The sequence below is a fragment of the Sphaeramia orbicularis genome, chromosome 13, assembly GCF_902148855.1.
Source record: "Sphaeramia orbicularis chromosome 13, fSphaOr1.1, whole genome shotgun sequence".
Taxonomy (NCBI): domain Eukaryota; kingdom Metazoa; phylum Chordata; class Actinopteri; order Kurtiformes; family Apogonidae; genus Sphaeramia; species Sphaeramia orbicularis.
In genome coordinates this window covers 25786684-25803739 of record NC_043969.1, presented here as the reverse complement: position 1 = coordinate 25803739, position 17056 = coordinate 25786684, and the positions used below count along the sequence as shown (strand labels likewise).

The 17056-nt window shown below is 40.0% G+C and overlaps 1 protein-coding gene across 1 annotated transcript in view; it reads left to right on the top strand.

The window, feature by feature from the left end:
- The window catches only part of grik4 (glutamate receptor, ionotropic, kainate 4), a 475408-nt gene that overhangs the window by 350793 nt on the left and 107559 nt on the right, over positions 1 to 17056 (top strand). The window contains exon 6 of the mRNA XM_030152304.1: positions 14060 to 14225. Within this exon, the coding sequence (XP_030008164.1) occupies positions 14060 to 14225 (166 nt within the window). The remainder of the gene's footprint in view (positions 1 to 14059; positions 14226 to 17056) is intronic.

Below are 17056 nucleotides of genomic sequence, written 5' to 3'. Positions count from 1 at the left end.
TTAAAACTAAACTATAATTAAAAATCCAAAACTATTATAACCTTGACCTGGTCCGAGGTGAGCTGGGACCCGGTCCGAGGTGAGCTGGGACCCGTTTCGAGGTTAGCTGGGACCCTGTTAACATTGCCCACCATACCTCACAGCATTTGAATACAGACAAAATTGTGCCTAGTAGATAGTCAGGTAATGTTTCTACTCTTTTGGCGAGTGTGGCGATGATCAGGCCTGTGAAGGCTGAGGAAAATCGGTACAAACGCCCTCCTGTGCTGCAACCAAGGTTATAATAGTTTTGGATTTTTCATTATAGTTTAGTTTTATTTAGTTTTGACTTTTTTTTCCTCTAATTCAGTTAGTTTTAATTAGTTTTTAGAGCAGGTTTGCTAGTTTTTATTAGTTTTCGTTATTTTCTAAATGCTTAGTTTTAGTTTGGTTTTTTCATGTCTTTTATCTTCGCCATTGTATTCAAGTAAATCCCAGATAGGACTCTGCTGCTTTCTCCCAACTTTAGTCTCCATGTTTCCAGGTAGAGTGGGGACGAGAAGACGACTCTAAACCACAAGTGACGAGAAGTGACAGACCGTTAAATATCATATGGTGCCATTAGCTAAAATTGCTTGAGGGAATTAAATTGATTTCATATCAGTCCAACATTGACAAAGACAAAAACGAAGGGAATTTTATCCATAATTTTTATACATATTAGTTTGCTTTGTAAGCACACAATACAGTTTCAGTTAGTTAGCATTTTTTTTCTTTTAATTATAGTTTTTATTTATTTCAGCTAACAAAAGTGTTGTTACAATTCTAGTTTTCGTCATTTTGTTAGTTTTCGTTAACGAGAATAACCTTGGCTGCAACATCAATCGGACACCGGACACCGGACGGACATGAAACGTGCATTATAGTAGAATGAATGAAATAAACTAAGCTAAACTAAAAAGCAACATTTATCTAAACATCTGTTCAATTCACCACTTCCTGTTTGAAAATCTTTTTGAGCCTTCCCACGCATGTCATGATACAGAGCCATTCTTTCAGTATTGATTATGTATAACTCTGTCATGAAATTGCTTTGGCAAAAACTGATGTTACTGCTTGTAATTGCGTTCAACCCACCCATCCTTCAGCCAGATTCTGTCATATCTCATTCATTATCTGACACGGCGAACTGAAGCCTTTACATCACTATTTAGAAACACTGAACTCACACAGTCATAATCCATACCAAGACACTCAGACATTGTGTTGCTATCCTTTTTTTTCCCCTTCTCTTCATTTACTGCATGGTAGTTTAGTGCATTATATCATCTCACTGTACCCCTCCCAGTATTGGTAATTCAACAAACCGACCAGACTGCAAACTCTGCTCAGTAAAAGGTGCATTATTCTATGCTCATCACAAGGCCATTTGAAATAATCTGTGTGACATAGATTTTTCTGGGTCTGAAACATTATCTGTTCAAATCAATGTGTGGTTTGATAAATGACCTTCATTATCCTACACACCATTGTCTCTTGCTTTAATTACCACTTTTCTCTTTCTCACTCATTGTCCCATTCTTATTTTTCTCCATCCTTTCCTTTTGCTCTATTGTGTTTTTTAATGTAATTTTCACACCTGTGTTTTTTGTCTTTCCTTATGTCTGCTACTTCAGCCCTGAGACAAGCTTTGACTCCCTCACTCTTTAAACTCCTCAACCCTTCATTCCTTCTCCTGTCTCTCCTTGTTGCTTATTTTCTTATTTTTTATCAACTACCTGTCCCTTTCCTGCCATTTCCTCTTTGCCTCAGACCCCTTCAGACACAAACTATAGATGACTGCTGGGTCAAGATCGACTGTTAGTAAGAAAACGAAAAGAAAGAGGAGGGGGTGGTGTTCAGAAGCTAGCTGCCTTTCTCTGCCTTTCTTTAATCACCCTCCATCAGTCACACACTGAATCTCTGTGTTTGACTGCATAGTGGTATTAGTTCTGCTGTGTCGGTCTTGTTCTGCTCCGGGGATCAGTTTATAGTTCAACTCTCCGCTGTAATTGGCCTTTAAAAACACTGTATGTAAAATCACACATTCCTCAGTCAAAAGTAACCTTGTTTTGGCAGCAAGTAACTCGTTATTGATTCTAACTAGTGGTTAAATCTGACTAACAGAGCCAATCTGCATTTTCCTGAATGTACTATGACTGATTGTAGGAGCATCACTGTGATGTATGTTGTATGAACAAGAATATTTAAGCAGCGGCTTATTCATGTTGGAGGAGCTGTAAAGGGCTTGTTGAATTCCAATTGCACTTATGCATCTCAAAGTCACTCTCAGCTTAGTATTCTTTCCGATTCCATGCTCAGGAAAGACAAAAATCCATCAAAATATGATGCAAATTACTTTTTCGTTGCTATATGCAGAACAATATCACATGTTGGTGCACTACTGTATTCAGTTCACGTCTCAACACTCAAGCTTTCATCTATTTGTTTGACTTTGTTGAGCACTCCACTCAGCATTCGTTATCCTCATTTGGATTTGTTAAGAGCTCAAGAAAGAAACTATCAAGTCTTTCCTCCAGTGTTTTAAAAGGTACATCAAGAACTGGAATATGAGGCGTACAAAGATTTCCTGTGTTACGATTCTATTGCTATTTTTGCGGCGTGTATTTGTGTTCACTTGGCTGTGTCTGCAAACGTTTGTGTGAAAAGTCTTAAGAATGACATTTTAGATGGTTTTTAGGTTCAGCTGCAGATGCTGAGATAAAGTGTCAGAGGTAGAACTGCATCATGTCTCATGTTTATATTCATTTTTGGACTGAAAAGCTCAAACTAGACATTGATATATGATAATTAGTTTGCCCTTCCTGAGTGTAAATTGTTCCACAAAAAGAATGAATGTTATTCTATATTGCTCATATAGTGCCTATTATGGTATTGTTAAAGTACTTTTTTCCTCTTTGTGTTGTTTCAGAAAGTACACTACAGTGAGCACACTACAGCGTCACACAACATGAATTCAACAGAGATTTGTATGTGAACTGTTTATGTAATGATACTACATGTTATCAAAGTGGCTATTGCCACATTACTGTGGGACTACTTTCTCATTTGTCTATTATCACAGAGCCAATCAGCACCCTCGTTATATCTTGTATAGACTGGTAACCTGTAACCTGTCACCCTGCTGCCACAGTACTGTGACAATAAGCATCGCACATGCCGTGTGCCTATCCGGTTACAGGAAAAGGCTAGGGTATCAGCAATCAACATGAAACATGACTGTTTTGCCTCATATGAGGAATTTGCTCAGGTTTTTTGATGAATGTAAAGCCGCCACTGGGACAACGTTCAGAGTGCAGAATTCGGATCATTTGACTGGCTCTGTGGTGACAGACAAAACCGATATTTCGTGCTACAGTACTGTGGCAGTAGCCACTGCCATATTTTATTCTGTGCGCAGTAATGTGTTGCATGTTTTCCTGTACAAATCTGTAAGTATATTTGGTTAAAGGAATGAGGATGTTTAGCTAGGTGTCAGTCAGAGTACAAATCCTTTGCTCAGACTGCTTGCAAACAAAACCCAGGTGCTGTACTGTCGCTGCCTGATCATAATTAGACAACCACAGCTGTCGTCTGCGCCTCCACTGACCCTTTTCACACAACACTATTGATCTGTGTTGTCAAGGCTGCACCAGCAGAACTGCTATGTGCATATCCAAATGCACTATCTTGTCATCAGGAAGCGGTCTCTTGATTTGATCACTGAGATGAAAGCGGGAAAAAAACAGAGTGACTCCCAGGTGAGCAGCGAGCAAAATGGATTTCAATTTAGCTGATTGTTGTCGTCAAGGGTATGAAAAGGGACTCTGCTCCATATTGTAATCTTGCCTTTGTTTCGTCTTAGTCATTTGTGTCAAGTAATAGAGTTTTTTGTCGCTTCTAGAAGGACACAATGCGCATCCCAGCTGATATTGCTCAGCTTTTTGCCAGCTGCAGACTGAATTAATGCGCTTCCTTTTTTACTTTGTGCACTGAAACTCATCAAGAACAATCAAGTTTTTTGTTTCTCCATCAAAGTGTGTGTGTTGTCTACTCAAAGGCCAGGTTTTGGAGAATTTGTTGGCCAACTGTTTGGCCATTTTGTTATGTAAAGTTGAGCTATCCTTTGTTTGTTGGGTGCAAGTCAAACATTTGGCTGTGTTCCCAGAACTGGATTAAGCCCACTGTTAGATTAAGAAAACACTTTTCTAATCAAAGCTCCCTATAGACAGTTCGAGATGCAACAATAAACACTTGTTTTTTAATGCTTGATAAACACAAATAGACTTGCTGTGGGAATTTAAGACCACTTTTACTGGTAAGTGTTATGTCAGTTTATCACATAGGAGGCTTGAGATTTCATCTTAAATCAACTCTAAATATTTTTTTTTAAATCCTCATTGTTTACTCATAGTATCAATAAAACTCTTACCAGAAAATAGAGTTTAAGAAGTATTTCATTCTTTTTTTTTTTTTTTTTTTTTTTTTTTTTTACAAAGACATTTGTTCTGAAATAGGGCAGTGGAGTGAAGAACAAGCCTCTCTGGAGAAAAGGAACTTTTTTCTCTCTGAACTGGCTGATCAATGAGATAGAGATCTCGTGGTCAATGTTCCACTCTCCTAAAAGGCACCGTGGGATCTGCAGCCCACTTCATCTTTATCACTGGTCTGCCTCTGCTCTGACCGCAGGGACCTGATGCAGTCTCATTACTACCACAAATAGAGATCTGGCTGCATGGGGCGCTGAGAAGAGGATGAGCCCAGAGGTAGGGATGGAGACTGTTGGAAAGGCAGCGCTGACATTCCTGCCTTATCCTGTGTCTCATCTCCTCTTTCATTCCCCTGGGATTTTTTTTTTCACTTTTTCTGAATACCAGCAGCTGGCCTCTCAAATCCTCTGTAAACCTTTTGATTCGAAAGGGGATCAGGTAGACATAATAGACTACCACCTGCCCTCTTCCATCTCCTGCCATGCTGCAACATCACCCTTGCCAACTCCACTCTGCCATTCCAGCCTTGGCATCGCATTTGCTGACTGATGGACAATGTCTCCAACAGCATCTGTTCCCTAATGCGCAGTGGCCAACATAATTCTCTGGCTTGCAGAAGTAGTTAGTTGATGCCAGGCTTCATACTCTCTACTACTGGTTGGACCGATGATCTCCAAACTGATTAGCAGTGTTCACATTTTGAAGGTAAATGAGTCTTTCTCAGTCTGGCTACAGCTAACCTTGTATGTAGCTCTCTGAGACTGAATGGCGACTGTTCTCCTGGCTACAGCTCTAAGTGTTTAAAGAACAGGTCAGTGCTTCTGCCAAATGTGTGTTGTGTGCAAACTGAGTGCCAGGTCAATGTGCAGTAATGTAAATGAGTCACTTAAAGCATCACTAATGAATGGGACTAATAACAACCTTCATATAGCTGTAGCCAACATGTTCCAAGACTCATAAAAGTGCAGCGATACTTTATTAAACCGTTTTGTTCTGCTGCCCCTCTGAGTCCAAGCCAACAGATGTAGTTGCTCATTATGCCTCTGTTCTCCATATGGCACTACCGCAAATCCACCTCCACTTCACCTCCCCTCACTTGGACCCCCTCCCTGCAGGCCCTGTTAGGTTCACAGCAGACAGGTAGCAGAATGACTTGGGCACTTGTCAGCTCAACAGCCGAGGCAACCCGGAGCTTGTTGGCCCGGATGGAAGGGAAATTAGCTTTCACCTTCACTCCAGCTCAGAGCAATGGTCTCCTCACTAATGCCTGGTCAGATCTGAAACTACCTTTCTTGAACGTAACCTTGAATTTTCCATTGAAGAGAGGTTATCAGAGGTTATTGGTAAGCTTCATATGAGCCAATGAAAAACGCTGGCTCATTTCCAATAGCAGATCACAGGCATGGCACTTCAGAAATGTGCTAGTTCAATTTATTTCATGTTTTAATAGCTAATCTGGAGGAACCACAGTTCAATTTCAATCTAATTAAGGGAGGTATATTGTAAGCACATTGTTATTGGGTCGAGGTATTTTTGCTGCCATAGAAAGGTGTCTCCTTTTCCCCACTGCTCACTGCATGAGCAAGAGCATGTACCGACGTGGGTGTGTGTGTTACTTGTGCAGAGCCTGTGTCCTGTGAGAGCTTCCTCATTAAACGCCTGTCAAACCTCTGTCTGCAGACCTGCCAGCTTTTCTGTCACACTGCAGAAAACACACACACATAGACACATATACACACAATAGACCAGAGTACAAATCTGAGCCAGACTGAGCAGACTTACCGTACTTTCCGTGTCATGTGCACACTGAGAAAAGTTGTACCTTTTGTAGTTGGGTTAAATATAAAGGTAAAGCCTTTCACTTTGCCATTTGAGGAATTTAATACCTCTGAGTCAATGATGAGTCTTTATTACTTGTTTGATACATTTACATGGGCCAAATTCAGTCAAAAATGTGCAAATTGTGTTTTTATTTCATCGTAAAACCAGGATATTTATTCATACAATCTGTAAATAAGACTACCACAGACAACTACTTTCACGCCAACTGGTTATGCCAACCAGTACACACCCTTTGGATAAAGGTCACTGAAACACTATCCACCATCCTGAGTTCCAGAATCCCAGCATCAGCACCACTCTGTCTTCTTGGCGATATATCCAATGTACACCTCCCATCCAGATTCAAAAACTCATTACTCATTTCTGTAGCTGTCACCAAAAAAGTAATCCTACAAAACTGGAAATCCAAGAATACATGTCATATCACTCACTGGACTAACCTCATGGCTGAATATATTTCAATGGAAAAAAATAATGCTCTCCAGAAAAAGTATATGTCAACGTTTGAGAACAACTGGAACCCATTCATAACTTTCTTAAAACAAACATAGCCGAAAACTGCATATATCATCAGAACAGAACACATACCCCCTTGCCCCTTTAACCCCCCCAACACCCACTTTCTATCTCAGCATTTAACTTCCACACCTCACCCCCACTCATCATTAACATAAATATACACACACACACCACACTTACAACAATGCAATACATCTGTTCAACAGTAGCATCTATAAGAGTGACCACTTAATTTGTCTGTCCATTTATCTTGTCTTATGTCTGTCCTGTCTCACTGTCCCGTCTTATGTCTGTCCTATCCTACTGTCTTGTCTTATGTCTGCTCGGTCCCACTGTCTTGTCTTATGTTCGTTCTGTCCCACTGTCGTGTGTCAATCTGCCACTTTGTTAAGTCTCATCCCTGTGCACTTTTGTTTATATGAACCCCTCCCTCTATGTACATATATACTAGCAAGGAATTTACGTCAATAGGAATATAAACTTGAAATTGTTACTGGTCACTTGTTAAGTATAAGCTGTAATTAATAATAAAGTTTTCCCCCGAAGAGGGGGGTGGTGGCGGGTCAGAAAAATAAAAAATAAATAAAAAATAAGACTACCACATGACAGTTCTTGATATTTGGTGCATATTCAGGTACTCAAAAAGAATTAAAGTCCAATATCCCGCCTTTGTTATTAGATAATGAACGTAACATAAACAAGTGGTGCCAGGCACAACAAACCCCATCCCTCACATGTATTGTAGCTTATTTTGGCATCGATCCAGCTGATGTCATCATGTCTATGCGTGTGGTGATGTCAGCTTATCAATTGCCTCTATATACAGGGTGGGGAAGCAAAATTTACAATGAACATTTAGTTGTTTTTTCTCAGCAGGCACTACGTCAATTGTTTTGAAACCAAACATATATTGATGTCATAGTCATACCTAACACTATTATCCATACCTTTTCAGAAACTTTTGCCCATATGAGTAATCAGGAAAGCAAACGTCAAAGAGTGTGTGATTTGCTGAATGCACTCGTCACACCAAAGGAGATTTCAAAAATAGTTGGAGTGTCCATAAAGACTGTTTATAATGGAAAGAAGAGAATGACTATGAGCAAAACTATTATGAGAAAGTCTGGAAGATACTATTAAAGAAGAATGGGAGAAGTTGTCACCCGAATATTCGAGGAACACTTTCGCAAGTTTCAGGAAGCGTGTGAAGGCAGTTATTGAGAAAGAAGGAGGACACATAGAATAAAAACATTTTCTATTATGTAAATTTTCTTGTGGCAAATAAATTCTCATGACTTTCAATAAACTAATTGGTCATACACTGTCTTTCAATCCCTGCCTCAAAATATTGTAAATTTTGCTTCCCCACCCTGTATGTGCAAAGTTTAATGTAAAATTGATGATTTTATAGAAAATGGAAATTTCAGCCATTGTAAGTAAATGGGGGAAGAAAAAAAGATTTAAAAAATTCATAAAAAATTTTAACTTTGACCTACTTTTCCCAAAATGTGATGACAGCTATTCTGGGTCACTGGCAATCTATAAACCTAATTTGGTATGAATTCAACCAATAGTTATGCTGCTAGAGTGTTCAAAAACAAACAAAGAAACAAACAAACCGAACCAAAGATAATACCCCTTGCATCCACTTGCCTTCGTTGGGTGGGGTAATAACTTTTCGAATCCCCTGTTCCAATGGCAAATAACAACTCCATCTTCTAAATGAGAGCCCTAAGACTTTGTTTTACGTAGAAATGTATTTATAGCCCATTGACGCCAGACAATAACAAAACTAAATGCCGATGTTATTGACGCCTCTCAATACTGTGCATCTTGAGAAATGAGCCAATAAAGAGAGAACATGACACACATTGACTTTGACAACTGAATCTAATCTCGCATCGCTCAATTCAATGACACCATTTAATGAGTGCTGATTGCAGCGCCTTTGCCATTCCTCACTCTTCGTTTATGTCTTCTATACTATGGATGTTTATCTTTTCTCTTTCTCTGTCTTGTTCACCAACTCCACATCTCAGCCTTTCTGTCACTCACTTCATTGCTTTCTTCCTCTGTCAGTTAGATGGTGAAGCTCTCTCTGACACTCTGCTTTTCGTCTGTCTTTTGCATGTCTATTTCCTCCTCTTCCTCACTTACCCTTCATTCCTCTGATGCATGTCTTCTCTTTCTTTCTCCACAGCACCGACTGTTGTGTTCTATTTACAGTTAAGTTATTCAAAATTATTAAAAATCAAATAGTTATCTTGGGTTTTATTGTTTCCCACAGACCCCCTCCATGCAAGTTTCAGATGCAATTACTTTCACTCCTATACCACTGGCAAATACTTAAAAAAAAACACCTCTAGCTTCTAGTTACAGCTTATTTACTAGTATCCACAGTTAGTTTTTGTACCCCTACATGGGCTGCATCCAGGATTCTGCTCCAGTTTATTTACTGTCTTGACTATTGTTGCAATAAACTGAGGAATTAAGGAATTTGTGAAGAATGTATATACAGTGCAGTTTTCGGCAGCCTTTAGCTTTGGTGTAATGGGTGTGTGTCTTTATTTCTAACAAGAGATATGCAGGAAATATGTGCACAGCACTGAAACACACACAAAAACAGCTTTTAGCATTTAATGTGACCTCCATTTGGATTCAGTCCATCCTCAGCTCTCTTACATTGACTGTCTGTATGTCTTCTTAAATAATATTCTGTTATATTACACACCTTCAGAATGTTCCAGAGACTTCCATGGTGTTTGATCCTTTTCTCTGTCCAGATGATGCCTTATAGCTTCTATATGATTCATATTTTTCTGAAATGCATTTTTTGCTTTTAATACTGTTAAAAATTTTGTACATATATTACTACAAAGACTGAGAAAAGCATATGTGTGGTCTTACATTTTGGATACATATAGGCATTTTTTACATTTAAAAGTATGCAACTGATGTAGCGTATATGATTTGCAGGTATAGGAGCTAATGTCCAGATACTGGTTTGTTTTGGGTTTTTTTTAGAAACAGCATTAAAATCACTACAATTTCTAAAACAGACCAGAAGAATAATATTGGCCCATTTTGTATTTGCTGAAAGTCAGTTGGTTCCTACTTTGACTTTTACATGTAACTGACATATTGTACTAATTACTCTTGGTCAGCAGAGGTAAAAGCACTAATTACTCTGATTCAGCAACTTGGGCTCTGCACCAATTGGGACAAAATATGTGGCACTTCAGTTGCTAAATTATGTTCTATGTTAGATAAAATATCTTTGGTTGTCACACAAATTGGTTCTGTGCTGATATTGGTGTGCTGATGAGTGTTTTGCTGAAAATACTTCTCTGCTGTGATTGGAAACAGAATTAAATAGAGTGGTGAAATGGTGCCAAAGTTGTGTTCCAGGACCTAACAATGTTTGTGAAGCTAAGAGGGGATTTGAGTCACTAGCAAAACCTTTCACATCATACATGGCTATTTAACTCATTGTTTGCATGAAAATATTGATTAGTGCAGCTTTAGTTCCTACAAACATAAACAAAGACTGGCATTCTCTGTTACAGTAAATCAGCGAGACATAATTTGTCATAAGATGTGCTCGTCTAGTAGTAAATAGACTCACTTAAGACCAGTACTCAGGATTACTGGCATGACAAAGTTGTGGGTTTTCAGCAGAGTAAACTTAAAGTGATGCAGCTGTTAGGCTTGTAGAGTCTTTGAAGCTGTGCCCTGGAAAGACCCATGCAGGAAACATTTCTCTGTTTTTATTTATGGGATTAATCGACCAGTAGAGTGACTGATACTAGCTGTTGGTTGCAGATAAGAAGTCTGGCAAGCGACTTTGATGTGGCTGACAACTTGCTGTTAGTAATGTGGTGATTGATTTTCTTTGCTTGGAGTACTCCTGTTTTAACTCTGACTTGACTCAAAACACTTTGTCACTCTACCACTTTAGGAGGATGGTGAGTGCTACTCTTAAACAACAAATTAATCATATTGCTCTAACCAGGGGAACATGTACTTATGCAGCAAGTATAGATAAAATCCTCTCTTCCAAGGGCAGTTTGCTGTAAGGTACATCCATCCTCTATGTCCCTAGTGCATGTTAAATACATGCTTAAAATGCACTTCCGATATTATATTTCTGTGAAAGTGAATATTCAACTTAAATGGTCAAGATTTGTAGTTAGATATTTTCGGAGTGAGTCAAGGTTTCCTGCTGTGGAATCTGATGATGAATGAAGATCCCGAGCCAAGTAATTCCCCAGAGATGTCAGCATTTCTAGCACTAGGGTCCAATGGACCAGTAGAATGCAAAGGACACAGTGTGTTATAAGCATATAAGTGTGTGTTGTGTGTGTGCGTGCACATATAAGTATGCATGTGTTTTTGTAAGCTGCTTCTTGCACCCCCCGCTGCCTCAGATACCACCTATCAAAAGCATGTCAGGTCTTTTAGTGAGTGGGGTCAGAAAGTACAGATCTGCAGCGCTTAAAAGGAAATAAAGAGCAAATGGGAAAAGGGAACAAGAGGAGAAAAAAGTTAGAAAAAATAATAGAAGGGTAAACAATTTGGGGCTGCCACAAAACAACAGGAGAGAAAAGACTGAAATGAGGAACAGGTAGTGAGAAATTGTGAAAATACAATAGGGAGGATGAAGGAAACACTTGAAGAGGGGCACATTTCCCAACTGTAGTGTATGGTTTTTACTGTGGTTTTGGGAGTTCTTGAAAAGAAAGGAAGGCGGTCCTGCAGGGGCTGTCAGTAGTGGTCGCACCTCCATCCATCCAGACACCCAGGGACTCCATTACACCCTGATGGGCAAAGATGGAAAACCAATCGAGGGGATATGGTGACGATGGGGAAAGCGATGTATGGGTACTGGGAACCACGCAGACAGGCAATCTGCTATGATGAAGAGCCTCCCTTCCCTGTACCTCTTCTCGGGCCCAGCACGTCCTCCTGTATCCCCTTCAAGCCCCACTGCGCTCTGCCGCAGTGCCTCGCCAGCTGACCGACCCAACACCTGCCACATTCATTCCCACTGTCCCTCTATCCCCTTTTTACTCCCACTGACCTCAGTGTAAGCTGCCAATCCCCATTCGCATCATCACACAAAGAAGTGGAGCACACAAAGATTTGGCTCGGGATTGTGTGTAATTTAAGTTCTTTTTGGAGTTGAATGAATATTTAGGTACCACCAGTGTGAATTGGCTGCTATTCTCCAACAATACTGAAGTCTGTAAGGTTGGAGTTTACCTCCTTTCTGATAGCAGAGATGAGTGTGTCATACTTCTGAGTAATGTGAAGATGGTAAAATACATTCATTAGAAGAAGCAGAATACAGATATTTGTATAGTTTCAGCAAATCAAGGCTGTTAAAACACAGCAATCAAACTTGCTAAAGATTATGTACCTCACAAAAATACAGAGGTAGAAGTGTGTATTTATTGATTTTTACTGGCGGTTCGGCTGTTGTTTTTACTTTACTTCGACCTGTCTGACCTTTGACTACTTGCAAACAGCATGTTCCCTTAGACATATTTTCATGTTCTGTTATGCACTAGTTTAATGTTGTATCAGTTACAGCATATTCAATGTATGTGTTTAACCCATAAAGACCCAGTGCTACTTTTGTGGTAGTTCCCAAATGATTTTTTTATCTATATCTAACATGTCTTAAGTGATTTGTCACCATTTATTATGAAATAATCCTCTGTATTTTGCATTTTTCCAGTATTTAATATACTCATATGGATGTTCATAAAACCTCAGATTAAACATCAGGGTTATTGTACCCAAAAACAGAAAACTGAAGAAAAAGTGACTTTTTTAGTAAAATATATCATTAGGACTCAAGTGTCAATGACTGCTGTTATTTATCAAACTCTATGGGTTTTACTGGTGAATCAGTGTTGTAGAAGATGATGGTGTTTTCACGTTCATGTCCAAATGGGTCATATCTGATGACCATGAAAAGATGACAAACTGCATTTTACACCAGTCATTTACATGTATTGATATGATTAGTGGTGGTCAACAGGTATTAAACATTTTATATCAGTAGATGATTTTGGTTGCTGGTGGGTGTTTGGGTCTTTATGGGTTAAGACTAGTGCTTCTAACTTTACAGCATCTGTAGTATGAGCATTTTCTATATATTGTTATTTTATTGGTCACATGAGCAATAAGATCCATGATGAATCACTGAAAAACATGTACAGAAGGTGAAATGTGCGGTGGGAAATGCAAAAATGTTTTAAAAGCTGCACTCTAGGCAATGGTTGATGACCTGATCAAGGGGAGTGTGTATTTTGGCTTCCTCACATGTATTTCAGCAAATCCCAAAGTATTTCATCAGTCACTGTGAAGACTTTTGACTTTATGAAGGGTTAATAGTTGACTTTCAGCTTCAAGGGTGTTCATATTCATATTTGGAGTGTAGAGTGTATTAGGTTTGACACATAGTATCCTAATTTTAAGGGGGGAATAATAATGATAATAGAAAAAATACCATTCCATGAATACCTGTGATCTCTCTTGACACAAAAGTGATGATAGTAATTTTCACAGTTTCATCTCCTGCTGAAGAGGAGTCAGAACTAGAAGTATGTATCGACTGCACTCTATGAGGAATAATCATTCTGCTGTAGTTATAATGAACTATAATCCCACCTGCATGTGTTTGCCTTTTACAAATGACACCTGCAACACTGCAGTTTAACTGCTCCACAGCAGTCATGTAAACAAATGTTTTGTAACAGTGGGTGTGGGGGTGTTGTACAGAGGATTTCTCTAACAAGGCCTTGTTCGTGTGGGTGTAACAAAAGTAAGTCTTTAGATCCATACTTGTGCTTTACATGAGCTTCAGCACCTCAGTTATTGAGAAAAATGTGGAGTCTGAATATGCACATTGCCACAGACCCCTGGGTTATCATTGCTCGCAATTTATCATAACAGAGTAAACCGATTTCCTCAGAGCCAGTCTTTCTTCTGGCTGGCTGCTGGCATTGTACTATTTTTATTCCACAGTTTACTCAAATGTTTTCTCTAGTTTTTATCTCTTTTGGGTTCATCCTGTCTGCAGACATCTGCAGCATTTTTAAAAACAAATATGAAGCATCAGAATTCAACAACAAATGATTAAAATTCAAAATGTGTATTCTGACATTGACATCTCTTTCCAGGTGCCCTATGTCAAGGTGGCTCCAGAGGACATTTTGAAGGTTCAGTTTCCCCGATTCACCACCTTAGACCTGAGGCCAACCAACACTGACATCAGCCTGGCTGTTGCTGGCCTTCTCACCTTCTTTAATGGCACCACCGCCTGCCTCATCTGTGCCCAGGCTGACTGTGAGTACAGCGTTCACACCTTTGTACCCAACACACAACCATACACACCTGGGGAGGGTTCTCACATACAAGCCTTCCTGGCATCTGCCAACAAAGTGCAAACATTTTTGTTTAATGTCTGTTATCTTTTAACACATCTAAGCACACATATGCTTCTTGCACGCACACTGACTGTGTTCTGAGAACAGATGCAACGCTTATCAACATCTCACCCTGTGACACACTCACATTTGAAGCAGCTGCTTAACTCCACAGTAGAGTGCCATCACAGCAGCATGCCCGACTTTGGCATCCGAATATAAATTACATTTACTGCAGAACCCGGCTTTATTCACTGTCATTATCTTTGTTAAATTAACGTAAAGACATTGCATCTTACACTGTGTTACACATAATCATTCAATCTTAATGTGAAGTCTTTGTTTGTGTTCTTAAATGCTGCCAGTTGATGATCAAGACATGTCTTTAGGGAAGACGAAAGACAAAGAGGATGGTGTTTTCAGCTGTATCAACCAGCGATCTGACCGCCTCCTTGTCAAAGGCACTCATTAGATTCTAAAGATACTAAACTGGATGACCTCAAAAAAGCTTGAAAATCTCCTTGAGGGAAGTTATTTTCGTAAATAGAGGCGAAGATTAAATCATGCCCTGTTCCCACCCTCTTGTAGTCCAGAGAGCAGTAATTACAACTCTCTAGACAAAGGCACCGTGACCCTGAGTGACACCAGCCAACCTTTTTCCTAATCAGCAAAAGACTTTGATGAAAGGAAATAGGTTTGAGACACCCGCCATGTGTCAAATAGCCCAGAGATGGCAATGAGTCACTCTTATCTGCCCACCTAGTCTATCTCACTTCTCAGTTCTTCTTTCCTTTCAACTTTTTCTTTGACTGTCTTCTGGTTTTTAACCTTTAGGAGTTGGTTTGTCATGAGTTGTGTCACAAAACCTGCATGTAGACTTTTTTGACTCTGCGTAAATCCCTTTAGCTAACATTCACTCCTGCCAGAAAAACTGACTAATTTTTTTTTTTTTTTTTTTGCTGTCATTCAGTTTTTCACCTAATTATCCAGAAATTCAGGGAGACTTGATTAAACTTGACCATAGAGCTAATCGTCCAGCCCTACTGCATAAGCTACAACAGCTACAAGGGTCAAAACATATAATTAGTTGGTTTTCCTTAAAGGAGTTTCTCTACCTGTCAGTCTCCAAATTCAGGGCTTAGATTCTGTTTCTGTGACATTTATTCCACAGCGAGTTGATTAACACAGTTCCAGCCAGAAAAGTGATAACAAGTGAACCTCTTAGGCACCGTCTGACTTTAATATTGGCAAGTATGGTGACAAGAAACTCATTTTAGCATTACTTCTTCCCCAGGTTGTGTGTGGGTGTGCTGGTCGGCGGGAGGTTCTTATTCTGTGTCAGTGGGCTAAGACAGGGCTGGAAAGGAAATTAAGTGAAATGAAATGAAATAAGAGCAGAGGAGATGAGATGAAAAGTAGATAGAAGAGACCGAGGGGAGTCTGAAGGAGGAGAGGAGAGGAGAGGAGAGGAGAGGAGAGGAGAGGAGAGGAGAGGAGAGGAGAGGAGAGGAGAGGAGAGGAGAGGAGAGGAGAGGAGAGGAGAGGAGAGGAGAGGAGAGGAGAGGAGAGGAGAGGGTATAATTTTAGAGTATTCTGATGGGAATGTTATTCACTATATGTGGAAGAGGTTAAATATAGTGATTAGGGCGGTGGAAGGGGTGGAGAGTAACCACACTGGAGTCACACATTGGCAACAAGAGGGAGACAGTCCAGGAAATGACGCGTCTGTATCGATTTCACTCTCATGTGACCCTCATTCATTCAATAGAAACAGAAAATGCACCAAATGGCAGCGTGCCTGGATTTGTGCGAGTGTGTGTTTGTATCCATGTGGGTGTGTAAAGGTCTGTGTTCAGCAATGGCATCAGCTGCATCACCCAGTGGACTTTGGCTCCAGTTCCACCAGCCCCGCCCATCCCGTTTGCTTCACACAGTCAGTTGCCTGCTTGGTAGCCTCCTGTCGGTGGGTCGTCCACATGTGCCGGCCTCATTAATCACACAAGCCAGTGACAGCCTAATAGAGCGTGGCCAATTCATGAATATTTTCCAGCCATGGCTGAGGAGGCAGGAGTGGAGGTGGAGCTGTGCCCAAAGGCATGGTGCACACCGGGACACACATTAATCTAGCTAACCTCCACTATCAATGGCAGTGTGTGCAGTACCAACCACACTACTGTATCTCTTCCCGTTGTAGGTGAATTTTTAGACCTGTTAGGTGGCCCCGTGTGTTATGTGACACTGGTTTCTGGGAAAAGAAAAGGGCACTCATTATAAAATGCATGAAAATAAACATACATCTGTGGACCTGCATATAGAAAACAAACCTTTCATTTGTTTGCACATCCCACATTCAGAGGTGCCTGACTACGGTAGCCATTAGCCTGGTGATTGGTGAAGCTGTCAGTCAGCTGAAAGAGACCATCTAATAAACCCTGAAATTTAAGTGGAGCTCCAGTGAAGGTACGGAATTTCTCCACTCAAGAAAAACAGTGGGCCACAGATGCTTGCAGAGTCTTTTTTTTTTTTTCACCTTTGATAGGCACAGCTGGAAAATAGAGTTTGCCATTTAGCTCACTGTATTTTTCATTGCGGTTTCTGCAGAAAACACACATTGACAAAGTGAACACTCAGCTCTTCTGCTCAGTTCTATTGTATAAAGCCATATGCTAATTGGTCTTTTTTGGTGATTACTTGGCTGTATAATCTAGTAAATTAAACATCTCTTTTAGTCCCAATTTCATGTGTCGCTTT